Here is a 25,845-nt window from a genome sequence, read left to right on the forward strand (position 1 = left end):
TACTAGGGGCCAGGTGCCATGCAAACAGCCAGTAAGACCCAGCCCACCCCCCGCCAGCCTGTCACTTCCCCAGTCCATACCCTTCGCCAAAAGCCTGCTGCCTCCAGACAGGCTCATCCCAAGATTAGCGGGGGCTTGCGGGGCAAGAGCCATGGCAGGACTGGGGGCCGTGTCAGAGGAGCTGAGGGGCAGCCCAGAGGGCTTCCCTGAGGAGGTGACACCTGAACACAGACGGCAGAAGGCTATGTGCTTGTGTCGGAGGGAGGTGAGAATGTGAGGGAGCGAGTGAGTGTGAAGACTCTTCCTTTCTGTAAGTGTGTGTTTGAGTGGGGGGGGAGGTGTACAAAGCTACACACGCAAGCCAGACCACCTAGAGCTAGTCAGCTCTTCCTGCAGATTTTACCCAGATTTAGGACTTCCCTGCTAGTCCAGTGGTTAAGAGTCCGCCTGCTAATACAGGAGCTACGGGTTCGATCCCTGGTCCGGGAAGATCCCACATGCCACAGGGCAATTAATGCCGTGTGCCACAACTGCTGAAGCCCGTGGGCCTAGAGACTGCTCTGGAACAAGAGAAGCCACCGCAATGAGAAGCCCGAGCCCCATAGCTAGAGAGTGGCACCCGTCGCCGCAACTAGGGGAAGCTGGCACACAGCAATGAAGACCCAGTGCAGCCAAATTTAAAAAAAAAAATTTTTTTTTTAACCCAGACTGATTGCTGCTTCCACGCCAAACCCGCCACGGCTGCTTACAGCATCCTCTGCCCCCTCTCCTTGCCTTCTCTTGCTTGCCTGCTATCGTCTGTTCCCGCCATAGCAGCCAGAGAGCGCTTGTGAGCACTTGAGTCAGGTTCTGCCTGCCTGCTATCAGATCCCTGCTTGGTGCCCACCTCACTCAGAGCAGAAGCCTAAGTCCTGCTCAGGTCCACAAGGCCCTGGACCCTCTGCAGCGTCCTCTTCAGTCCTCACCTTCTCCATGCCCCTCCTCACTGGGTTTCAGTTACCTGGCCACTCCTTAGACTCATCACCCATCTTCTGCTAGGGGCTCCCTCAGGACCTTTGTGCTGGCTGTTCCCCCTGTCTGGAATCCTCTTCCCCAAAACCCGCGTGACTCCTCCCTCCCCTTACTCAGGTTCTTTCATTTGAGTTATGTTTTTTTGCTGCACCCTGCTACCAGCACATGGGATCTTCTTTCCTCGACCAGGAATTGATCACACGCCCCCCCGCCCCCCACCACTGCACTAAAAGCACAGAGTCTTAACCACTGGCCCGCCAGAGAAGTCCCCCATTCAGGGATTTTTTTTTTTGCCTGACTAGCCTCTTAATGAGGTCTACCTGACCACACTCTAAAATCACAGTGCCCCCGGCCCACTTCCCAGCCCCTTCTCCGTCTCTCTCTCCTAGTCCTGACTTCTGCCCACAGTTCACTGGCTGTATTGCCTCTTTATCGTGTCTCTCTCACGTCTTCCCTCCCTGGGCTGTCAGCCACAGGGAAAAGGAGTGCTGTCTGTCTCCACCATGTCCACAGCCAGCTCCACCACAGGCGCTCACTGAATTTTTGCCAAATGCCTGAGAGAGAGCAGGGTTCACTCCAGGACCCTTAGCAGAAAACTAGAAAAGCGAAGGAGGCCTGGGGCCAGCTCCACTGCTCCTCGGGGATCCCAGAATCCCTCACTGGATGGGGTCACCAGAAGCCTTCTGAGAGCTTGGGGCAGGGAGTGGGCATGGTCGAGTGGCTCAGGTAGGTGGGCCGGGCGGGAACCACGCCAGCCTCTCCCTTCCACCATTGCTTTCTCAAACATCTACCCTCGGGACTCTCCTGGTGGTCCAGTGGTTAAGGCTCTGAGCATCCACTGCAGGGGGCATGGGTTTGATCCCTGGTCAGGGGCTTCCCAGGTGGTGCTAGTGGTAAAGAACCCACCAGCCAGTGCAGGAGACATGAGACACGGGTTCGATCCCTGGGTTGGGAAGATCCCCTGGAGGAGGGCACGGCAACTCACTCCAGTATTCTTTGGGGACTTCCCTGGTAGCTCAGACGGTAAAGAATCTGCCTGCAATGCAGGAGACCTGGGTTCAATCTCTGGGTCAGGAAGATCCCTGGAGAGGGGAATGGCAACCCACTCCAGTATTCTTGCCTGGAGAATCCTCATGGACAGAGGAGCCTGGTGGGCTATAGTACATAGGGGCACATAGAGTAAGACACAACTGAAGCAACTTAGCACAGAGAAATAAGGTCCACGTGCTGTGAGGTGTGGCAAAAAAAAAAAAAACACATAAAACAATAAATTATTCTCCTGCAGCAATCTCCTCCCTCTTCCCTAATTTCCATCTCCCAACACCCCTGTGTGGAGCATCCCAGTCCAGCCCCCCTTTTCTCCTACCCACTGCCTCTCCAGATCCTCCCTGCCCACTTCATTCAGACCAGCCTCAGGGTCTGTGGTGCTGATGGTTTTTCGCCATCTCCCCAAGTTGCTTGCGCAGAAACTCGCCTAGTTTCCGACGCTCATGGGGTCTCAGTTCTGGGGCAGAGGGGTGGGGGACAGAGTAGTGCGGTCACTGGGGCTGAGCGAACGTGATGAGGCCGCTGCCCCCGCTGTCTTTGCACATGGAGACGCTGCATTAGTTCAGGGTCCAGCTCTGTGACTGACAGAGACACCCCGCAGTAAGTACAGTGACCTAAACAGGATCGGCTTCCCAGGTGAGGCTAGTGGTAATGAACCCGCCTGCCAATGCAGCAGATACAAGAGATGCAGGTTCTGTCCCTGGGTTGGGAAGATCCCCTGGAGGAGGGCATGGCTACCCACTCCAGTATTCTTGCCTGGAGAGGCCCACAGACAGGGGAGCCTGCCGGGTTACAGTCCATAGCATTGTAAAGAGTCGAACACGACTAAAGTGACTTAGCTCACAAACAGGATCAGAATTGAAAAAACCCTCAGCACCTGCCTCTATCTTAGTACCGAAACCCTGCCCCCCCACTTCCACCCTGGGGCCACTCCCTTAAAGGCTACATCATACCCACTCTCACCTCCTGGGTTAGAACTCAAGTCACAGGCACTTCCCAGCAGGGGAGGCTGGACATGCGGTTTTTCCAGGAAGGCCACCATTTCTGTGTTTTTCTTTTTGTTTTCATAGAGGCGAAATCCACATAACAAAAGATTCACCATTTTAAAGTGAACAGTTCAGCGGCGTTAATTACATTCACGATATTGTGCAGTCTCTGTCAAGTTCCAGAACATTTTCATCACCTCAAAAGGAAACTCCGTCACCCTGAGCAGTCACTCCCCACCCCTCTCTGAGTCCCTGGCAACCAGTGATCTACTTTCTGTCTCTGGATGTGCCTGTTTTGGACATTTCACATAAACAGAACTGTGAAACACGTGGCCTCTCGGGCTGGCTTCTCTCACTGAGCCTGGTGCTTTCAGGGCTCACGCGTGGTGTAGTATTAGCGCTTCCTTCCTTTTTTATGGCTGAATAGTGCTCCGCTGTGTGCGTAAGCTGTGTTCCATTCATCCACTCATTCGCCAGTGGGTTGTCTCTACCGCTTGGTGATTGTGTGAATGATGCTGCTGTGAGCATTCATGTACAAGCAGTTGTACACAAATACACGTTCAGTGTTGCAGGAGGTGAACGCACCTGCTTTCAGTTCTTTGGGGAATAGAACTAGTTCTTTGGGTCATCGGTAACAAAGTCTCTGTTTAACCATCTGAGCTCAGTGTTATATATATATATATTATTTATTTTTAACTGAAGGATAATTGCTTTACAATATTGTGTTAGTTTCTGCCATACATCAACATGCATCAGGCACACGTATACATATGTCCTCTCCCTCTTGAACCTGCCTCCTACCTCCCATCAGTGTTATATTTTGAAAAGGGGAGTTGAGGGGTGTGGGTATGAGCAGATGCTCATGAGTTAAGCAGTCATTGGTTAAGAGTAGGATTGAAATGAAGACGCAGGAGCCCCCTCTGCCTCATACCTGTCAGGAAGCCCCCGCCCCACCAAACCACTTCTTACACAGCCACAGTCAAGGTGCTGTCCTGCCCAGCCAAGACTCGGCCTGCTCCAGGAAATAGAGACCTTGACCGTGGGTATAGACAGCAGAGAAGAAACATCTTTTTGTTGTCGCTAAGTAGACTTCCCATTACATGGTAGCCAGACTCCTGAGAAGTCGACAGGGACTTGGGGGAGTTCCGCATGGGGAACCGAGGATGGTTTCAGCATGAAGGGATGACTCTGCCCGTCTCTGGCTGCAGCTCTGTCCAAAAGGTGGGACGTGTCAAGACGTGGTATGAGGTGGCAAACACGGAGCGTTTCATCAATGTTCACAAAGATACCACCTTATATGTATGGCTTCACATCTTATTGAACAAAGGACAGGTTTTATGGTCAATTTATGGGGGAAGAAAAAGACATAATGGCACAGGTGACACTCAGGATGAAAGTGATGAAAGGTGACTGGAAAACCAGTTTATGGAGTGACCCCTCTGGCATAGCCCTGAGCTTCCTGCTGTGCCAGGCCTGAGAATAGACGACTCCTGTCTGGAAGGAGAGAGCAGACAGGAAGCAGAGAACAACACCCACATGTGGCCGCGGCCATGGTCGCCACCGTTCCTTCCCGGAGTGGAGATGTCCCTTCGGCTCCTGAGCCTGGGCCTCCCCCACCCAGTTCCAGGCTCGTCTTTTCCCAGCCCCCCATCTCTCCTCCACAGGTGTAACAACCGCACCCAGTGTGTGGTGGTCGCTGGCTCGGACGCCTTTCCGGACCCCTGCCCTGGGACCTACAAGTACCTGGAGGTGCAGTACGACTGTGTCCCCTACAGTGAGTCATCTTGTTCCTCATGCGACACGGGCCCTTCCCCCTCCCAGAAGCAAGTGAGGAGGAGACACCTTGAACACACACACACACACACACACACACACACACAAGGCCCAGCTGGGCCAGGGACACAGGGATGGCTGGACCCGCTCCCCCTCACAGGTTCTCTTCGCTCTGACTCCCTTGTCCACTGCCCCACCCCCACCCTTGCCTCTGTCCCCATCCACTGGGCACCTTCAGCTCTTGTTACTCTGGCCTGCTCACCCTGCTTCTTCACCTGCCCTTGGCTTATTTATACACTTCAAGGCCACACCCAAGTACTCCACTTGGCACACTTATTATCTCTCTTCTCCCCAGACCTTGCCGTCTAATTCCTCTTCCCCTGCTCTTCCCTTCCTGACCACCTCTTACACACATGCTCTTCCCTCTAACCCCACTTCCTCTCAGCTCCCTCTCCTTTCTCTTATCCTTGTCACTCCTCACAGGCCCCCACTCCTGCCCCTTCCCAATCCTGGAAGCTGAACATTATACCCATAGAGAAGCAGGTCACCCTCTGAGGCCTGGCAGCAGATCTCATGTGAAGGGCTAGGGGCAGCTTCCGCAGATTCCTAACTCTTGGTTGGTTTGCCTATTAGCATACTAGTACTTCCTGTCTGCACAGGAAGTGCTGCCATGTTGGGCTGAGGGTGGCACCCAGGCATCCTGAGGAAGGTGATCTGGGGAGCCAGGGGCCTGCCATTCTTGAACCCGACCAAAGGAAGCAAACTATCGACAGGGTCTCTCCTCCTCAGTACCCTACCCTTAACATGACCCTCTTTCCAGCCCTCATGCTTCCCCACCCTTCCCCGTCATCCATTCGCTCCTCTCCGCCCCCAGCTTCACATAGCCAACCTGGAGGTAGGGCCCTCTGGGCAGAGGGGGGAGGAGGCAGGGCCACCAGGGTGCCTTGAGTGTGGGGGGCAGGGGCGGGGGAGCAGGAGGCCCTGTGACTCTCCCTCCTCTCCCCTCCCACGCCAGCCTTCCCCCCAACCCCCAACCTTTGATTTCTCCTCGCAGGTGGCCGCAGACGTGCTGGGGGAGATAGGAGCCTCATGTGCTTCCATAGCTCTCTTCTTTTACTCCTTGCCCTTTCCTTTCAGCGACCGAGGCCTCCAGTCACCGCCTGAGGGGGACGCCCGTCTGGTCCTTGAAGCCTCCCCACAGCACTGGGGACACTGCCCACCCCCTGTGGGCTGGGGCAGCAGGGGAAGGGGGACAGGAGTTGGGCAGCACAGCACAGTGGGGAGATCTAGACAGGGTTCGAGGTTCAGCCCCGGCCCTTGGGTTTTCTGGCTCCGAAACTGGAGCAAATGACTTAAATTTCTCTGGGCTGCTGCAGGAGGCAAGAGTCCGGGAGGTCATGTGTGCAAGGCACTCAGCCCAGGGCCCGCCACAGAGCCCACTCGTGGTGGCAAAGTGCTGGCTGTAAACTCCCCCCACAGGGCAGAGACCTCATCTTCAACCCCCTCCCCAGCGCCCAGACCCAAGCCTGGTTCCGGATGTGCTCAGTAATGGTTTGGGTGTCCTTTCAATCCAGCTGAGCCTACACCTTCCTCTGTGATGCTGGGAGGGGATCAGACACCTCTGAGATGCTGCCAGGACTCCGGAGAACGCGGGTGAAAGCTCTTGTGTGCACCCCCAGCGGGAGATGTGAAGGAAACTGCTCCCGTTCTGTCGTGTTGCTTCACTTCATTGAACCTGTTTCCTCATTTATAGACAGGATTCTCGAAACGCTGCCAGAGGGGTGCTTAGCTCGGTTCCTGGCGCCTAATAAGCGCTGAGCAGTTAGTAGTCGTTGCTTTTCTTCTGACCACTCACCATGACTTTTACCGATTATTATTGCTGTTGGTAATCAAAACTAAAACTAACACCAGATGACAAGCCCAGTTTCTCCTGAGACCAGGAAGATAAAAGGCAAGGGGGAAAAAAATCTCCTGGTCTAAGTGGCGTCCAAAAGCAAGTGGGGGGAAAAAAAAAAAAGAGGGATACCATGCAGGTAAAGAAGCAGGGAAGAGGTGTAGAGACTTCCTAGAGCTGAACCTCTGAGTGTGGGCGGGAGGGCATGACCCACGGAGACCAGGAGGGCTCAGGGAATGGGCAGCCCCCAGTCTGATGGGAGAGAGCTACCTTGAGCCCTGGGAGAGGCAGCAGCACACACACACACACACTCTCACACTCAGAGTCACTCACATGGAGGATGTATCTGGGGGGCTGGGCTAACTCCTGGTCCCAGAAGAAGAGGGCTGGCATTCCAAGGGTGATGGAAGCCAGGCCACCGAACAGGGAGGCCTGGCACTCACTTAGCCCCAGACCTTTCTTTCTCTGAGCACCTCCTGTGTACCAGGCTCTGGGAGAGGCGCTGGGAAGGGAGTCAGACACTGCCCCTCCCAACAGACAGGTGGCAGGAGAGCGAGGCCCAGGTCAGAGGTTCCTAAGGGGCCGGAGGGCCCAGACCCTGGAGGGAGCACAGCCTGGGCAGCCCCACTTGCCATGGGCTTCAGGGGCTGGGGTGACCCCAGTGCTGGTCGGGGGTGGGTGTGGGGCTACTGTGGGAAGGGAGCAGTGGGTGTGTGGGGCACCCCCCCTCCCCTGGCACACATACCCGACAGGCCCAACTAACACTGGATTTGCCTTGCAGCTGAGCACAGTCTAACCCGTGCCCCCTTCCTCCCCAGGTGCTGCCCGCCTGCCCATCCCAGCTGCGGGCTGGGGAGCTCCCAGCTCCTGGGCCCCCAGGGGGGAGCTGGGCAGAGAGACTGAGCCTCGGGCTTGCCCCCAGGGGAGCGGGGGAGCGTGTCTGTGCCCCCTTCTGCTGTCCTGCCCCGTCTGTGATGTCGCCCCCAGCCCAGCCTCTTCCCTCTCTGCCTCCTCTCCCCCACGGGGCTCTTGGAGGCCCCGGGCTCCGCCTGTCTGCCTCTCCATCATTCTGTGTCCGACGCCACCCTCTCTCTGTGTTGGCTTCCGGGTGGGGGTGGGGTTCCAAGGGTTTGGGGAAACGCAGCTGGACTCTTTTTAAGGCCAGCACAGAAGGGGAGGGCGTTCTGCGTGTTTTCTCTGTGGTGCTCCCAGGCTGAGGGAGGCACTGAATCCCCTCCTGGGCCCCCGGTTCTAGCACGAGGGCAGCAGGCAGGGCTGGAGGGGACCAAGGGGTTCCTCCACCCCCACCATCCCTTCCTGGTGCCCCCGCAGCGGAGCTGCCTCCCGGCTGGGGCTCGCCCTCCCCAGCCTTGCTGCACTGAGGGTGCCCCCTCCGGGCTGAGGGCTCTGTCCGTCTGCCTACCTGTATCTCTCCCCACCCCGACCCATGTCTCTCTCAGTCTCTGTCCTCCCGTGTGTCTCCCTCCTCCCTGTGACTGTCTCCCCGACATCCTCCCTAGGAGGAAAGGACGTGGGGGCGGGGGCTGACGCTACCTTCGGGGTTGGGGAACCAGGAGTGAGGAAAAGAAAGGAAAAGGGGGCGTGTTGCCAGAAAAGAAACGAAAGCAATTTAATCTTTTTTTTTTTTCTCTTTTTTTCTTGCACATTTTTTTTTTCAATTTGTTTTCTCTCTCTCTTCCGATGCTTAAAGTAGAAGTGGAGCAGAAAGGTAAACGCACTGTTACCAATGCTAACCCCTAACTCAGACTTTGTTTTACCTGTGCCACACTTATGTGACCTGCCCTCCCCTCCGGCCCCTTCTTCTACCCCCCACCCCCAACTTGGTCCAGTCGCTCCCCACCCCACCCCGGTGTCCCCCCCTGGTGGGACCAGCCCTGGTGCGACCAGGCAACTCCACCCTCCAGACACCCAAGGGAGCTTCTCTGAGCTCGGGCAGGACCTTCTGCTCTCTGCCTCTGTCTCTCTCTCTCCTCTCTCTCTCTCTCTCTCCCTGGCCCTCCTTTCTAGTCCCTGGCCCTTGCAGGGGTTGGGGGGGAACCTGACCTTCTCTCATACTTCTTTTGCCTCCTTCAGGAGAAGTCTATAAGCATCCAGGGTGGGTGGGGAGGGAGGGACCCTCTTCCCTGGCTCCCGACTCGGGGCAGAGGGCACCGGGGGAGCCGTCTGTCTTCTCTTTTCTTCCTGCCCCAACTTTTGTGTCTGGTTCAGGGGAGGCGGGAGGGAAGGGCACCTTTGTTTTCCTTTTGGGGAGCAGATTACCTCCTTCTTCTCCTCCTCTCTCTCTCTCTTTCTCTCTCTCTCTGTCTCTCTCTCTCTCTGGCTCCTGGTGGTTTAAGTTCCTTCTGGTTTGGCGTTTCCAAGGCCCAGAGCTGTTTCGGAGCACGGAGCACCAGTTTTCCCCACCCCCACCCCATCCTCCACCAGCGGGGGGTGGTGGGGGGCAGCCCCTGGGGAGAGGGGTGTGAGTTGCCCCCAGCCCGGGGAGGGTGCCTACCAGATCACTGGGGGGCCGAGGGGGTGGGGGTGGGCCTCATGGTTGGGGGAGTGAGGGGCGGGGGAGCGTTTGTTTTTTTTTCTTTGGTTCTGAAATACTTGCGAAGCTGCAGTCAGGGTTTCTTCTGGGCTGTTGTGGTTAGAGGACCAGAGAGAGCGGGGCGGGGGAGGCACAGGCTGGGTCTGGGGGCTTCCGTGAGCACCGTAATTTCCACGGCGGGTAGGGAGGGCGGCCGGGCTGGGCTTGGCCGTTGCGGAGGGCCGCTGCCTCCCCTGGAAGTCGTGGGAAATGGACAGTGCTGAGGTGGGGATGGGAGAGATGACCTTTCGGGATCACGTTGGCCTTGAAATTACGGTGGTCAGTGGAGGGTCCCCTTTGAGGGAGGCAGGGCGGGGTCCCTCCGAGCTGCTCCCCTCCCCATTGTCCCTCCCCCCATCTCATAGAGGCCTGGGCCACCAGCCCACCGCCCTGCCCCTCACTGCACCCCACCACTCTCTCCCTCTCTCTTTCCTGGAGTCTCTCCGCCCAGCACCAGACACTCTTCTTGCAGGCCCGGTGGTGGTCGGATACGCAGCCTGGGATCTTTTCTCTTCAAGGGATGGGTGGGAGGAGGCTGGAGGGCAGAGAAGGCTTTGGGAGCTTGGCGCTGGGGCAGGGTCCTTGCTGGCAAAGGCCCCGAACAGGCCCTTCCTCATCTTCTCCCCATTCCCCCATAACCTCTAACCACGTTTTCCTTCTCCATGCCCTGCCCACCAAGCCGGGCTCTGAGACCTCCCACTGCCCACCCCCCCACACACACACACAAACACATCTGTCAGGCATCACAAAGCTGGCTGGGGGGCCCGGCTTGGGGAGAGGGAAGACCCAGGCACAGGAGAAAAGGGCAGAGGCCAGTGGGCTGGACAGAAGGTGCAGGCTAACCCCTCGGCACGGGGAACACAGCACTGGAGCCCCAGGCTTCTCTCCCCCTCCTAAAACAGGGCATGCACCTGGCTGCTTTGTGACCCAAGACCCCTGGATCAGAAAGTCCCTGATACTCTGGAGGGTGGGCTGGAATCCCCAGCCACCCACCTAAGCCTGCTGAAGAATGGGGCTGGAATTAGGGGAATGAGGAATGGTTCCTGGCCAAGCCCCTCTAGCCACGGGGGCCACGCCCCGCCCCAAGCCAGCACCAAGTCCCAGCCCTCTCTTGTCCCCTCGGGCCGGCTGCTTTGGTGACAGGCCAAGCAGGAGCAGAGAATTCACTACAAACTCTCACCCTGGCTGGTCCTCGGGTTCTGCTAGTTGGGCGCTGAGAGGGAGGCCCCCAGCCATCCTGGTTGGAGGGGCCTTGCCACTATGGGAGGAGAAGGAGGGGAGCCTGGCCACACTGTTTGTGCAAGCCCAGACTCCCACCGGGTCAGTAAGGGGAGTCCAGGAGTTGGTGGCACTGGGTCGTGACTGGGCAAGGGTGGGCAGGCCATTGGTGGCCAATGAGATGCAGTTGAGGTTTTCCTCCTTTTCAGGGAATGGGGGGGTGGGGCGGGGCCCCCCACCTTTCTGACATCAGCGCTGCCTTGGTCCCTCCTCCCGAGCCGGGGATGGTTGCAGGTAAATCGGGTCGGGGAAGGGGAGGTGGGGGGCCTGTCGGGGGCGGGCTGGGTCTTTATCCTAGCACCTGGTTCCCTCCCTGGCCCCCTCTGAGCTGGACCTGGGACTGCCCCCCCAAGGGACCCTCAGTCGGGCCTGGGCCTTGGAGTGAATTCTCTGCTCACCCCCCTCTCTCCTCGCCAGCACTAACTCTTTCTTCCCAGGTGCTCTCCGGCGTGCCTCCCTTGGAGCCAGGACCTCGCCGAGCGCCCCCACACCACCACTTGTCTCTCTTCCCTCCACACAGCTCTCCTCCCCCCTACCCAACTCTCCCCGGAGTCCCCTCCCTCTCTGCCCTTGCCCCACCATCCCTGTGCACCAGTATCAGTGTCTGCTGCTCAATAAACCCTATGAGACCCTGCCGGCTGGGGGCAGGGCTGGGCACCCCTCAGGAGGGGCTGGACTTTTCCGAAAACCCTTCCTCAGCTCCTGATTTCCTGGGTGCTGGGTGGGGGTTTGTCACAGGCTGCGTCAGGAACCTTGGGTGCCTCTTTCACCCTGGAATAGGAGTGCGCTCCTGACACCCACCCACAGTGGGTATGGAAACATCACTCTACCTTGCAGTTTTTGCAGGAGGAAGAAAATGGAGTTTAAAAAAAAAAACACATATATATATCTGTGTCCTGGTGTGGTTGGTGAAAGAAGGGACCCTTGACCCTAGCTCTTCCATACGGGCGCAAATGATGGCAAAGGGACAGGGCCCTAAGTCCCTGGAAACTCAAAGCCACCAGTGGCTGCAATGAGAAAATCTCTCCATCCCCCACTAAAGGCACTCGAGACTGACTATGGGATGGTTCTTGCCAAACCCCTTATCCCCAGCCTGTGGGGTCTCTAGCAGCCAGGGAAGGAAAGAGGGGCACCTCCTCCCTCCCCTCCACCACTAACCCTGCTCTTAATGGCCTCCAGGGTTGACATCTCCAGGGAGAGGGGCAGCTGGGCGGGGCAGGGGTCCCAGCCCAGAAACCCCCTTCCCATCACCAGCCCTACCAAGCAACCGTGACTGCAGCAGCAGGAGGGGACAGCCTGGTTCCCCCCGCTGGCCACGTGACCAACTCGCCTCTCTTTCTCCCTCCCTCGCCACCCCCGTCCCCCCCCCACCCCGCTCCTCCTCTGCCTGTGTCCTCCCTGCACCTCCCCGCCCGACCCAGTCTTCGTGTGCCCAGGGACCCTGCAGAAGGTGCTGGAGCCCACCTCAACCCACGAGTCGGAGCACCAGTCTGGTGCATGGTGCAAGGACCCACTGCAGGCGGGTGACCGCATCTACGTCATGCCGTGGATCCCCTACCGCACGGACACGCTGACCGAGTACGCCTCGTGGGAAGACTACGTGGCAGCGCGCCACACCACCACCTATCGCCTGCCCAACCGCGTAGACGGCACGGGCTTCGTGGTCTACGACGGCGCCGTCTTCTACAACAAGGAGCGCACGCGCAACATCGTCAAGTACGACCTGCGCACGCGCATTAAGAGCGGGGAGACTGTCATCAACACGGCCAATTACCACGACACCTCGCCCTACCGCTGGGGGGGCAAGACCGACATCGACCTGGCAGTGGACGAGAACGGGCTGTGGGTCATCTACGCCACTGAGGGCAACAACGGGCGGCTGGTGGTGAGCCAGCTCAACCCCTACACGCTGCGCTTCGAGGGCACGTGGGAGACCGGCTACGACAAGCGCTCCGCGTCCAACGCCTTCATGGTGTGCGGCGTCCTGTACGTGCTGCGCTCGGTGTACGTGGATGACGACAGCGAGGCGGCCGGCAACCGCGTGGACTACGCCTTCAACACCAACGCCAACCGTGAGGAGCCCGTGAGCCTGGCCTTTCCCAACCCCTACCAGTTCGTCTCCTCTGTCGACTATAACCCTCGCGACAACCAGCTCTATGTCTGGAACAACTACTTTGTGGTGCGCTATAGCCTGGAGTTTGGGCCGCCCGACCCTAGTGCGGGTGAGGACAGCTCGAGTTCACTCCCCAACAGCCCCTGACCCTGGGTCTCCAGCGGAGGGGGGTGCACTCTGAGCTCCTAGAGGACCTGGAGGTGCTCGGAGGAACCCTGGAGGTCACAGACGTAGCAACGGGACAGGCTGTTTTCAGCACTTTGCAATTAACTCCTCTGATCCTTGCACTCTGACAGCCAGGGCTTACTGTTGCCTCACTTACAGATGAGGAAACCCAAGCACTGGGTGGGCTTCCCTGCTGGTTCAGATGGTAGAGAATCCGCCTGCAATGTGGGAGACCTGGGTTTGTTCCCTGGGTCAGGAAGGTCCCCTGGAGAAGGGAATGGCTACCCACTCCAATATCCTGGCCTGGAGAATTCCATGGACAGAGGAGCCTGGCAGGCTACAGTCCATGGGGGTCTCAAAGAGTTGGACACAATTGAGCGACTTTGATTTACACAAGCTCTGGGTGGATGTGAGATTAGCTAACTTGCTTATTTGAGAAGCTAGACCAAGGACTCTGGGCTTTTAGCCAAGCTGCACTGAGTCTCCTAAGAGCGTTTTGAGCCCTGGAGCCCCTTCAACCCCAGTCTTGGGTGGGAGTACCAGTAAAACAGCAAAGCTGAACTGCTGATATTGACTAGGATTGGGAACCCCTCGGCAGTCTCATTCTAACCCCTCAGCCACCCTGACCAGCTCTCCACAGCCCCACAGCTCCAGAAGAGTCCCCTTGAATCAAAAAGGGGGAACTGAAGTCCCCAGAGGGAAGGGATGTGGCCAGGCCAGAGAGCCCCAGAGTAAGAGGAGCATGAGGGTGGGAGCCTTCAACACCGCCTTCCTGGCTTGTCCTCTGCGGTGGCTCTCAGACCTCAGAGTACAAATGAGTGGATTTCTGCCACCTTCTGACACTGTATAGTCCCAGGGGTGCATGGGGCCTCTGGGCAGAGAGGGGCTAGGGGAGATCTCCCAGACCTAGTGGGAGACCAACCCTGGGGATAACCGCATCTCGTATCCCCTCTCCCTTCCAGGCCCAGCCACTTCCCCACCCCTCAGCACAACCACCACAGCCCGGCCCACACCCCTGACCAGCACGGCCTCGCCCGCAGCCACTACTCCACTCCGCCGGGCACCCCTCACCACGCACCCCGTGGGTGCCATCAACCAGCTGGGACCTGACCTACCTCCAGCCACTGCCCCGGCCCCCAGCACCCGGCGGCCCCCTGCCCCCAATCTGCACGTGTCCCCAGAACTCTTTTGTGAACCTCGAGAGGTGCGGCGGGTCCAATGGCCGGCCACCCAGCAGGGCATGCTGGTGGAGAGGCCCTGCCCCAAGGGGACTCGAGGTGAGTGCCAAGCCCAGGTGACCTCTGCTGCAGCTGGCTTGGGGAATGACCACTGCTGGCCTGTCCAGGGAAGGGACAGGGGACACGCCCCTAACTCAGCTTGGATGCACTTACCTGTCCACCTTCCCTGCCAGAGTGGGCTGTATGCAAGGGTCATGCTTCATGTCTGCAGCTGTGTCCCCAGGGCACAGTCACAGCTCAGTTAGTGCCCCCTGCTCCACCCCTGTCCCCTCCTGCAATTCTAAGCACCTGCCAAGCAAAGCCCTGGATGGACCCTGCAGGGAGCCCCTGGGAGGTAACCTGAGTCCTGGCCTCAGACCGAAATGGACACAGGCTCAGGAGCAGCTGGGGGCCAGCACACAGCGGCTGACACACCAGAGAAGGCAGGGCTGGGACCACAGGCTCTGGGGATCTGAGGGAAGGGCCAGAGAGGCTCTGCGAGAGGCGTGGTGGGGACCGGAAGCCTCCGACTGTGGCAGGCCAAGCTGGAAGAGGAGCCAAGAGGGAGGGTTTAGGGGAAGTGGGTGGCTCATGTCATTTCAGAGTGACACCTCTCTTTGACTGTCTGGCCTGTTTCATGTCCGGTCTTCCGTGCCCCCTCACCTCTCCCCTCACCTGCTCGTCCCTCTCTCTCTGCCATCTCCTTTCTCCCTGCTCTGGCCCATCCTCCTATCCCTCCCCGTGGCTCCCTTCTCTGTTCCTGTGTGTCTGTCCCTACAGGAATTGCCTCCTTCCAGTGTCTACCAGCCCTGGGGCTCTGGAATCCCCGGGGCCCTGACCTCAGCAACTGCACCTCCCCCTGGGTCAACCAGGTGGCCCAGAAGGTACCAGCAGCCACCCTGCCCCCAGACAGGCACACGTGCTTACTCTGCTGGCCCTGGGTGCCCAGGCACAGGGCACAGCAGGGGTGGTGGAACTCCTGGGGAGACAGGCCAGGGTCCACCCCTAGTCTCCAGAGGGAACAGACAGATGGGGAGGGCCAGGGCAGGCAGGGAGAAGGGGCCACAGAGAGGGATGAGAGGGGCTGAGCCAAGGCCGGGTATGTGGAGAGAGAAGCAGGATGGTCCCTGATGAGACTGGGGGCTCCCCCTCCTGCCTCCTGCAGATCAAGAGTGGGGAGAACGCGGCCAACATTGCCAGCGAGCTGGCCCGCCACACCCGGGGCTCCATCTACGCGGGTGACGTGTCCTCCTCTGTGAAGCTGATGGAGCAACTGCTGGACATTCTGGACGCCCAGCTGCAGGCGCTGCGGCCCATCGAGCGCGAGTCGGCCGGCAAGAACTACAACAAGGTGGGCCCGGCAGCAGGGGCCGTGGGGCAGGGGCACCACCCTGGGAACCTGGGAGATACCCAGCCTGGCACTGCAGAGCTGGGCAGCCACCCACGGCCAGGAGAGGAGAAGGCGGGACAGAGCCCAGGCCGGCCAGGACTCCCTCCTGGGTGGTCCTGGGGATGCGGGGGCTTCCTTAGGAATAACTCTTGCTCGTGGGCTAGCCCCAGGTCAGTGGCAGAGACAGAAGAAGAAGCTCTCTGGTGCCCAGACGTGAGTGTCGGGGTTCAAGGAGAGAGGGGCTGGGAGACCAGGCCTCACCCCACCTCCTTCTTTCCCCAGATGCACAAGCGGGAGAGAACTTGCAAGGACTACATCAAGGTGAGGCCCAGGGGCTCCTGTCTGCGGAGTGAGTGGGGCGGGCCCCAGGTGGCACTGGGGATAGAGGCTCGGAGAAGGGGGTGCGGAGCCCAGCTGGAGGGACTGAGGGACACGGGGAGTCGCAGCATTGCCCCGCCACACTTGCAGGCTGTGGTGGAGACGGTGGACAACCTGCTGCGGCCGGAGGCCCTCGAGTCCTGGAAGGACATGAACGCCACTGAGCAGGCGCACACAGCCACCATGCTGCTGGACGTCCTGGAAGAGGGCGCCTTCCTGCTGGCGGACAATGTCAGGGAGCCGGCCCGCTTCCTGGCCGCCAAGCAGAACGTGGGTGAGTGCTGCTGTCGTGGGGGGCAAGTCGGGGGTGGGGGGGGGTCCCTGCTCCTCCTGGACACCCAGGGCTACCCTGGCACTCAACCTTGCCTGGGCCTCTGGACTGTGGACAGGCCTCAACCCTGTGTGCCCTGCCACCCACTGTCCCCACAGTCCTCGAGGTCACAGTCCTGAACACTGAGGGCCAAGTGCAGGAGCTGGTGTTCCCCCAGGAGTACCCGAGTGAGAACTCAATCCAGCTGTCTGCCAACACCATCAAGCAGAACAGCCGCAACGGTCAGTGTCCGAACCCTGAGCCGGCACCCCAGCTCCTCTCGTGGGGAAGTCCTTAACTCTGATCAGGCTGACGACTCTGATGAGGTCAGAGCCCATAGCCACACACAGAGGTGTCCTTCATCCAAGCGAGTGTAACATTTCAGGGGATTCAGGGGGACCCCACAAAGCCCCACAGAACCTCAGACAGTTTGGAGGGGCACTCCTGTGCGACAGCAGCCTGATCCTCAGAGTTTAGGGCAGGTTGTGCCATTTGAGATTAAGGCCCGGAGAGGTTAGGGATTTGCTCAAGGTCACACAGAAAGTGAGAGGTGGGTGAGGTGTGTCCTGGATCACTACCCTGCCATTGGGAACTGCCTGCAACTGAGCAGCGGTCCCACAGAAGGGCTCCCAGAGCCCCGCTTGCCTGGGCGGCAGCCTGACTTCAAAGGTCCCAGCGACCAGAGTAACTGGAGGGCGGTGCCAGCCAGGGGCTGACAACACGCCTGCTGGGCCTGTCCTACCTAGGAGTGGTCAAGGTTGTCTTCATTCTCTACAACAACCTGGGCCTCTTCCTGTCCACCGAGAACGCCACGGTGAAGCTGGCGGGTGAAGCAGGCTCGGGGGGCCCAGGGGGCGCCTCCCTGGTGGTGAACTCACAGGTCATCGCAGCGTCCATCAACAAGGAGTCCAGCCGAGTCTTCCTGATGGACCCTGTCATCTTCACTGTGGCCCACCTGGAGGTGAGCTGAGATGTCCACTCCTTCCGTGAGTGTCCCAGTACCCTCCACTTGCCCAGGCTGCAGATCCATACTCCCCACCGTGTTCACCCACCCTGAGAGCAAGTTACAGCCCTCCCTGGAGAAGCAGCCCCCCAGCTCCCACCTTAGCAGCTCAGGCCACCTGTCCCAGAGATCTCAGGCTGTGACCTGGAGCCGGAAGCCCCAGGCGTGTCTCTCCTGCTTGTCCCCATGGTGGGGTGTTGGGGCTGGGGCTGGACTCCCAGCTCTGACCCCCCGGCCCCAACCCCACAACAGGCCAAGAACCACTTCAACGCTAACTGCTCCTTCTGGAACTACTCAGAGCGCTCCATGCTGGGCTACTGGTCAACCCAGGGCTGCCGCCTGGTGGAGTCCAACAAGACCCATACCACATGTGCCTGCAGCCACCTCACCAACTTTGCTGTGCTCATGGCGCACCGCGAGATCGTAAGCTGGCCGGAGCCCCACTCCTCCTGGCGGGCCTGCTTGCTGGCTCAGCCTTGCATGGCCTCTTAGCGCTGCTTGGGTGGTGCCAGGGAAGGCCACCTTCATGGGCGTAGGGGGGCCTGAGTCTTGCCCAGGGCAGGAAGCCACATGTCTGGCTCTCCCTAGTCTGAGTTCCACCTTCTCCCAAGGCCCACTGGAGAAGCAAGTTGGTGTCAACCTTTGCCATCTCTCCACAAGCCTGCCAGAGCATGGGAAGGGAGCGTGCCACTTATAGAGGGGTGGGGGCCTGGCTAGTTGACCGAGGTGGGACGGAAGGCCAGGTAGGTGGCAGAAGGCCCAGTGGGCTGCAGCTCGTGGCCCCCGGCCTAGCCCTTGTGTGTGTGCGCAAGGCCAGAGGTGCTCAGCATGCCCCCTGCTCCTTCCCCAGTACCAGGGCCGCATCAATGAGCTGCTGCTGTCAGTCATCACGTGGGTGGGCATCGTCATCTCCCTGGTCTGCCTGGCCATCTGTATCTCCACCTTCTGCTTCCTGCGGGGGCTGCAGACCGACCGCAACACCATCCACAAGAACCTCTGCATCAATCTCTTCCTGGCGGAGCTGCTCTTCCTTGTCGGGATAGACAAGACTCAGTATGAGGTGGGCGGGACTCTGGGGCAGGAGCGGAAGGGACGGGGAGGAGAGGTGTGATGCCCACTGGCCGGTCGGCGGCCAGGGCAGCATCTCACCTGTGTTGCTTCCCGACCCCTGCCCCCAGATCGCCTGCCCCATCTTTGCGGGCTTGCTGCACTACTTCTTCCTGGCCGCCTTCTCCTGGCTGTGCCTGGAGGGTGTGCATCTCTACCTGCTGCTGGTGGAGGTGTTTGAGAGCGAGTACTCCCGCACCAAGTACTACTACCTGGGCGGGTACTGCTTCCCTGCGCTGGTGGTGGGCATTGCGGCCGCCATCGACTACCGCAGCTATGGCACCGAGAAGGCGTGAGTGTCCCCTCCCCCCTCCCCCCGCCCCCCGTTTCTCTTCCTTCTGGTTCCCTGCTCAGCAGCCTCCCTTGGGCCAGGAGCCTCAGGGCACTGGTCTCCCTTCTCCTGAGCTCTGGGGGCCCAGCCATTAGAGTCCCTGGGCCCTGGGAGTCAGAGGGAGGGAAGGGCGCACCCCTTCTCCCCTGCCTGCCTCACTTCTCCCCCCTTCTCCCGGGCCCTGGTTCCTTCACAGTTGTTGGCTCCGCGTGGACAATTACTTCATCTGGAGCTTCATTGGGCCCGTCTCCTTTGTTATTGTGGTGAGTTGGAAGGCAGTATCCCCAGCATTGAGTCTGTCTATCATCCAGACCAGCTCTGACCCCTAGACCCCCGTCCTCTCCAAGCCCTTGAAAACTGAGCAGCCAACTGAGGCAAAAAGAGCAGCTTGCGTCTGTAAAGCTCCAGCACTGAGGTCTGTCTGTCTAGGAGCTGTGGTGTGAGCTCCTGCTCTGTGTCAGGCCCCGGGCTCTGTCCCCTCAGCCCCGAGAGCCACATTAACAGGCACCAAGGGGCAGGAAATGGCAACCCACTGCAGTGTTCTTTCTTGGGAAATCCCACGAACAGAGGAGCCTGGCAGGTATAGTCCATGGGGTCGCAAAAAAGTTGGACATGGCCGAGCACACACACCAGCAGAGGGGACCCTGAAGCAGGGGGTGGCGGCTGGGATTCGGTCAGGAGCCGCTGTGCAGAGGCAGAGGGGCCGCGAGCCAGCCCTCCCCTTGCCCACCCGCAGGTGAACCTGGTGTTCCTCATGGTGACTCTGCACAAGATGGTCCGGAGCTCGTCCGTGCTCAAGCCTGACTCCAGTCGCCTCGACAACATTAAGTGAGCACCCCTCCCCGCACCCCTGCCCTGGCACCTCTGAGCTGGGCCCAGCCTCTCCCAGGCTTTCCTGAAAGGTAGTGTTCTCACCTCTGGGTTGCTTTTTAAGGACGAAGGTGGTGTTTTACTATGTTCTTTCTGTGTCTGTTTAACGAGTATTAGAAAACATGGTGTTAGCACATCCGATGAAGGTTTCAGGCACATCGCCGCTTCGGGTGAGACTGAGTTCACAGAGCAAGCACAGGGAGTGCCCTGGAGGTCCGGTGGTCAGGATTCGGTGCTTTCACTGCCAAGGGTGTGGGTTCAGTCCCCGGTTGGGGAACTAAAGATCCCTCAAGCTGTGCAAGGTGGCCGAAAAAAATACGTGAGTCCATTTCAGGGTACTTAAAGACACATAGGCAGCAGAAGATAGATGAAAGGGTTGGAAGTGTGGCCAAGAGGATGAAGGATGCAGGAGAATGACCAGCTATTCAGAGAACCCTGAGCCCCCGACCTCCACATGCCCCCCAGGCCTAGCTGGGCTGCTGAGTGTCGCTGGGCAGGCCTGCTCATGCCAGGGCACCGTCCAGACTTGCTGAAATAGGGATGCGCAGCAGGGCCCTGGGGGTGGTGTCCCCGACGGTGGGGACTCTGACGTCCTGTCTCCTCTCCATCCCACCCCCAGATCCTGGGCCCTGGGGGCCATTGCGCTGCTCTTCCTGCTGGGCCTCACGTGGGCTTTCGGCCTCCTCTTCATCAACAAGGAGTCAGTGGTCATGGCTTATCTCTTCACCACCTTCAACGCCTTCCAGGGGGTCTTCATCTTCGTCTTTCACTGCGCCTTACAGAAGAAGGTGAGTTCCGGGGAAGGGGGCCAGGGGCCTGCCGTCTGCAGCGGGACCTGTGTCTGCCTGGAGGGAAGCACAGGCTCAGGCAGGTTCTAGCCTGTGGTGAGGAGGGTTCTGGAAGAGAGCAAGACACAGGAGCCCAGAGGAATGAGAAAGCAAGACAGATGTGGGGAGTCAGGAGAGCTCAGGGCAGGGACACGGCTTAGGGTGTAGGTCAAGCCTGTGGAGGAGTACGGCTCTGGGTGCCACCCAGACAGCACGTTTCCTACTTTAATAGTGGCAGGGTAAACCATGAGTTTTGTGGTGACAGGAAGTTTCCTTTTTAAATAAAGGGTGTTAAAGTCTGAATCTTAAAAATAAAATAAAGAGAACAGAAGCAGAGGAATGTGGAGAAGAACGTTCAGGCTGTAGACTCAAGACGGAAGCCAGGGAAACGGAGCCAAGGAGTGTTAGGCTTCATCTTGAAGGCAGCGGGGAGCCCCAGTCAGGCCACTGTTGGTCTCAGAGGACAGTGTGGTGGGTGACGGCTGCACAGGGAATGAGGCAGGCAGGGGTCACTGGTCTTGGCTGCACGGTCAGCTGTGTTCCTGTTCTGATGACAGGTCCTCACTGGACGCACAGCGACAGTGGCATCCTTACAGGGCTCCCCCACCAGCCCGCGGGGTCCACCCTGGGCTCCCCCGTTTCTCCCCGTTCCTCCAGCCACGCTCTGTCTTCTGTTCGCAGACACCCAGGCGTGGGCCTCCATCGGGGCCTGCCCCCTGCCCCTCCCCGGATATCTGCGGGGCCCGCTGCCTCGTTTCTTTCAGGTCTTTGCCAAAATGTCTCCCTAGTGAGTGCCCCCGCTCCCCCATCTGTTGGAAACCACCACCCGCCAGCCCTGCCGCCAGCCCTGCCTAACCCCCAGCCCTGCCTCTCTGGGCAGACAGCCCACACTGAACCTGTAGATGTGTTCAGTCTCTCTCTGCTGGAAGATGCCAGCTCTGAGAAGGAGGGCTTTGTTTCTGATTTGTATCTGTCCTTGGGGCCTAAACCACCCTTGGCGCATAGAAGATGCTCCCTGAAGGCCTGCTGAGCGAATGAACAGATGAGAACGTAATGGGGAAGGTGGAGAGAGGAAGATGGGCCTGAGTGAGAAGAGAGCGGCAGGCGGGGATGGCGGGGTTTCTGCTGCCCACCAGCAGCCTGGCCCCGGGCCTGCCAAGGCCGGGGCTCCTGCTGCCAGCTGCCCGCCCCCGCCCGCAGGTGCACAAGGAGTACAGCAAGTGCCTGCGGCACTCCTACTGCTGCGTCCGCTCGCCGCCCGGGGGCGCGCACGGCTCACTCAAGACCTCGGCCATGCGGAGCAACGCCCGCTACTACACAGGGACCCAGGTACAGGCAGGGCCCTGCCCTGGGCTGAGGGCCAGACCGAGCGCCCCAGGCGCAGGGCAGCCCTCCGCCCGGGTCCCTGGTGGTGCCCGTCAGGCACGGGGAGGATGGGCGGCCCGAGGGCCCCTCATGTCTGGGTTACGTCCCCAGAGCCGAATCCGGAGGATGTGGAACGACACCGTGAGGAAGCAGACGGAATCCTCCTTCATGGCCGGAGACATCAACAGCACTCCTACCCTGAACCGAGGTGAGGGGGCACTCCTGAGCCCCGCCTGCACTCCCTTTGAGGTTCTCCCAGCTGCCTCGTGACCGCTTCCCTCCTGGGCAGGTACCATGGGGAACCACCTGCTGACCAACCCTGTGCTGCAGCCCCGTGGGGGCACCAGCCCCTATAACACCCTCATTGCTGAGTCAGTGGGCTTTAACCCCTCCTCGCCCCCAGTCTTCAACTCCCCAGGTGAGAGCACACTGGTGCCGGCAGAGGGTGCCAGGTCTGGGGGGTGGGGAGGGTCTCTACGGGGGGCACCCTCTCGCCTCCCAAACTGGACAGAGCCTAGACCTGGCATTCTGAGCCTGCTCTCACCTTCTCTCTCTTCCCTCCTGGCTGGCACCTGCAGGGAGCTACCGGGAACCCAGTAAGTGTGACTTTTCCTGGTGACATTTCCAAGGGTGGGACAAGAGGGGAATGCGACAGCGGCCCCCTCAGGTGACCACACCTTAGAGAGAAGAACTGGGGTGCCCCCCACACACAGACAGGAGTCTCTGGCTCAGCAGCCGGCTGGATGATGTTGCATTAGGTGGGGAGTCACGGTGATGGAGATCATGGGAAAGGGACCTGGCCACCCAGGCTCCTCATACTGCTGAGTCTCCAAGTCCCCAGGTGGGAGGGGACCCTGGGGAAATCGGTCCCCACCCCCACTAACCATCTGCTGAGCTGGTTCCCCACTGCCAGTGAGGAAGAGAGGGAATAGAAGACCCCAGACCCCAGGGATGGGGTGAACCCAGGGAAAGCCAGGTGAAGGCAGACACCCACCTCCCACGGCCCACATCCCTTCCACTGCCCAGCTCTCCTCCTGAGCCGCTCCCTTCTGCCTGCAGAGCACCCCTTGGGAGGCCGGGAAGCCTGCGGCATGGACACGCTGCCCCTCAACGGCAACTTCAACAACAGCTACTCCTTGCGAAGCGGGGATTTCCCTCCCGGGGACGGGGCCCCTGAGCCCCCTCGAGGCCGGAATCTGGCTGACGCCGCTGCCTTCGAGAAGATGATCATCTCGGAGCTGGTGCACAATAACCTGCGGGGGGGCAGCAGCGGAGCCAAGGGCCCTCCACCGCCGGAGCCCCCTGTGCCACCAGTGCCAGGGGGCAGCGGGGAGGAAGAGGCCGGCGGGCCCGGGGGCGCTGACCGGGCAGAGATCGAACTTCTCTACAAGGCCCTGGAGGAGCCACTGCTGCTGCCCAGGGCCCAGTCGGTGCTGTACCAGAGCGATCTGGACGAGTCGGAGAGCTGCACGGCGGAGGATGGAGCCACCAGCCGGCCCCTCTCCTCGCCTCCAGGCCGGGACTCCCTCTACGCCAGTGGGGCCAACCTGCGGGACTCGCCCTCCTACCCGGACAGCAGCCCCGAGGGGCCCAGTGAGGCCCTGCCCCCACCCCCACCCGCACCCCCTGGTCCCCCCGAAATCTACTACACCTCGCGCCCGCCGGCCCTGGTGGCCCGGAACCCCCTGCAGGGCTACTACCAGGTCCGGCGGCCCAGCCACGAGGGCTACCTGGCGGCCCCGGGCCTTGAGGGGCCAGGCCCCGACGGGGACGGGCAGATGCAACTGGTTACCAGTCTCTGAGGGACCTCATGGACCGGGGGCTGGTGGCCTGGGCCAGGGAGGGGCCCCTGGGTGGGGCTCGTGGGAGAGGGAGACGGATGGAGACAGTGGCCGATGGGCCACTCTCTCCAGGCGCCCCTTGGCCCTGGGCCCTCCAGGCCCCTTGGGGGCTGCGCTGTGGGGGCCCGAGGTGCAGGGTTCACAGACAGGGTTTCCCACCAGCCATGTGCACCAGCTCAATTCGGGGGAAGTGCAGTGAGGAGCCAAGAGGCCCCCAGGGGAGTGAGGAAGGAGACATTGGAAGGGTGCAGCCCACCCTTGACTTCCCCCACCCCCACCCCCACCCTTCCTGTTCCCTGGAGGGAAATGAGGATTCTGCTTGCCCTGGGCCAAAGGCCCTGCTGGATGAAGCCTGTCAGCTGCTCCTCTCTTTGCAGCCGAAAGTGCTGCCGGCTGCACCCAGATGGAGCAGCGGGCGCAGGACAGATGGACAGGTTCCTCTGCACTCCAGTTCCCTGCTCCTCGGAGACTGGGGCCGCTGGCCTGGGAGAGCGCCCTCAGGGGGGAAAGCCCCCTCAGGGGGGAAAGCCCCAGGGCGAGAGGAACGGGCGGTTGTGGCTGGTGGTTTACAGGTGGAACTTTCTTTGAAGCTCCTTCTCTCTGCTCTTCGTCCCTGCTTTCCCCAGCAAGCCTGCCCCCTCAGCCCTCCCTGAGTGCACCCAATGACCCCCTCCCTTGGGGCGACTCCTGATGAAGCACAACTCCCCGCAGGGCCCCCAGCCCACAGGGGTGGCCAGATTTGAGCAGTTCCCAGTCCTGTGGGCTCGGCTATCGGGGGAGCAGATTTTGGGTCTGGAGCTCCCTGGGGAGTGGGTCCTGGGCTTGGATCTTTCCCTAGGGGGCCCTCTTACCCCCCCTCCTCTCTCTTCCTCCTCCTCCTCTTCTCCCATTGCTGTAAATATTTCAATGAAATGGAAAAGAAAAAAAAAGACAAAAAAAGAAAGAAAATCTCATCACTTGAAGCCACCAGGAGCCTGCGGCCCGGCCAGCCCGGGATTTGTCCGGAGCAGAGCTGCGCCGCTGGGCCCTGGCAGCCAGGACTTCTCCATGTACGTGTGCATCCCCCAGCCGGGGTGGGCGGGCCACCAGAGCAGCTTTTTACAATCCAGAGACAACAAAATCTAGAAGCAACATCGAAACAAAGAACCTGGTTCTGTCGCCCCTCCCAACCCTCCCGGTTCCGCACCTCTCCCTGGCATCAGTCAGCCTTCCTGGGGCGTGTACCTCAATGCCTGCCCCAGGGCTCGGCCCGTCTCCCCTGCCCCTCCCCGTGGCCCGGGGAGGCACCCTCACGCCCAAAGATGCTTCTGCCGAGATGGCTGCGCTGTCCCTTTGAGTTCCTGCTTCTTGTATATTGCTTCTGGGACTGAGGGCCTGGGAAGAAGGGGCTGATTTCCTGCCTAGAGAAGTTGATGGGAAGGAAAATGAGGGCAGCGGTGTTTGCTGGGGGCGGGGAGGACTGGGAAGGAAGGAATGGGAGTGGTGAGGTGGTCTTTCACCAGGTGGGGAGGCTGAAGCTGAGAGGTCGCCTTGGCTCCCCTCCACCCTCCCGCAGGAGAAGCAAAGCCAGGTACTAGGGCCTGGCTGGGGTGTCTCCTGAGGACCTCCCTGCCCCCTCTCCAGTCTGTCTCCCTGGCCTTCCCAGCAACCCTCCCCCCCACCTCTTTGGAGGTAGCATAGTCCCATTGCCATAGCCCAGCCCTGTCATTGCCATTTCCCCAGGGGTAGCCCTCCACCTTTGCTCTGACCCCTCATCTCTTTTGTCCCTCTTTTCTCACAAGTGCCATGAGTTTTCAAACATCTTCGGGTCTCAGCCTGCTGCTGCCGTGAACTTCTTTGGGTTCAGGGGGAGGGACTCTAGGGAGAACTGGGGAAAGGGGTGGAGGGGTGGCTGGAGGGACCCTTTTTGCTGCTAGAAAGCCCCTCCCTTCTCCTGAGGAGCTGGGGCTGGCTGGTCCCCATCAGTTAGGGGAGAAGGGGCCAGACCAAAGAAGCTGGTTTGTCCCATGCCGGGGGACAGGAGTGGGAAGAAGGTAAGGCTGGGTTCCATCTGTTTTCTGGAAGGGAGGGTTAACCCCTTTAACCAGACCATGGGCAGGTCTGAGCGGAGGGGAAGGAAGGATGGGAACGGTCTCGCCCAGGTGGCTCCGTGAGGAAGGTATGGGGCAGCTCCACCGCTTCCCTTGACTTCATTAGGCCAGAACTTCTCTGTGGGGACTAGAGAGCTGCTGGGAGACGAGGGTAGGTGGAAGGGTGAGCCTGGCCCAGGCATCAGCCAGGCTATAGAGTCAGGCCTCCTCTGGCACCAGCAGAGAGGTCTGGAAGAGCTGGGGGTGGCGGGGGTAG

General features: G+C 60.0%; 1 protein-coding gene across 1 annotated transcript in view; it reads left to right on the forward strand.

The window, feature by feature from the left end:
• The window catches only part of ADGRL1 (adhesion G protein-coupled receptor L1), a 28,271-nt gene extending 4,811 nt beyond the window's left edge, over positions 1–23,460 (forward strand). The window contains exons 3-23 of the mRNA XM_052643986.1: positions 4,709–4,818; positions 8,426–8,440; positions 12,004–12,804; positions 13,823–14,137; positions 14,858–14,961; positions 15,243–15,428; positions 15,750–15,788; positions 15,936–16,119; positions 16,275–16,397; positions 16,902–17,116; positions 17,411–17,581; positions 18,009–18,218; positions 18,337–18,557; positions 18,793–18,859; positions 19,333–19,424; positions 20,086–20,254; positions 21,494–21,622; positions 21,770–21,866; positions 21,948–22,076; positions 22,237–22,254; positions 22,718–23,460. Of these exons, the coding sequence (XP_052499946.1) occupies positions 4,709–4,818; positions 8,426–8,440; positions 12,004–12,804; positions 13,823–14,137; positions 14,858–14,961; positions 15,243–15,428; positions 15,750–15,788; positions 15,936–16,119; positions 16,275–16,397; positions 16,902–17,116; positions 17,411–17,581; positions 18,009–18,218; positions 18,337–18,557; positions 18,793–18,859; positions 19,333–19,424; positions 20,086–20,254; positions 21,494–21,622; positions 21,770–21,866; positions 21,948–22,076; positions 22,237–22,254; positions 22,718–23,460 (4,138 nt within the window). The remainder of the gene's footprint in view (positions 1–4,708; positions 4,819–8,425; positions 8,441–12,003; positions 12,805–13,822; positions 14,138–14,857; positions 14,962–15,242; positions 15,429–15,749; positions 15,789–15,935; positions 16,120–16,274; positions 16,398–16,901; positions 17,117–17,410; positions 17,582–18,008; positions 18,219–18,336; positions 18,558–18,792; positions 18,860–19,332; positions 19,425–20,085; positions 20,255–21,493; positions 21,623–21,769; positions 21,867–21,947; positions 22,077–22,236; positions 22,255–22,717) is intronic.
• Positions 23,461–25,845: the final 2,385 nt, after the last annotated feature.

Source organism: Budorcas taxicolor, chromosome 7 (genome assembly GCF_023091745.1).
Source record: "Budorcas taxicolor isolate Tak-1 chromosome 7, Takin1.1, whole genome shotgun sequence".
In the NCBI taxonomy this organism is placed as follows: domain Eukaryota; kingdom Metazoa; phylum Chordata; class Mammalia; order Artiodactyla; family Bovidae; genus Budorcas; species Budorcas taxicolor.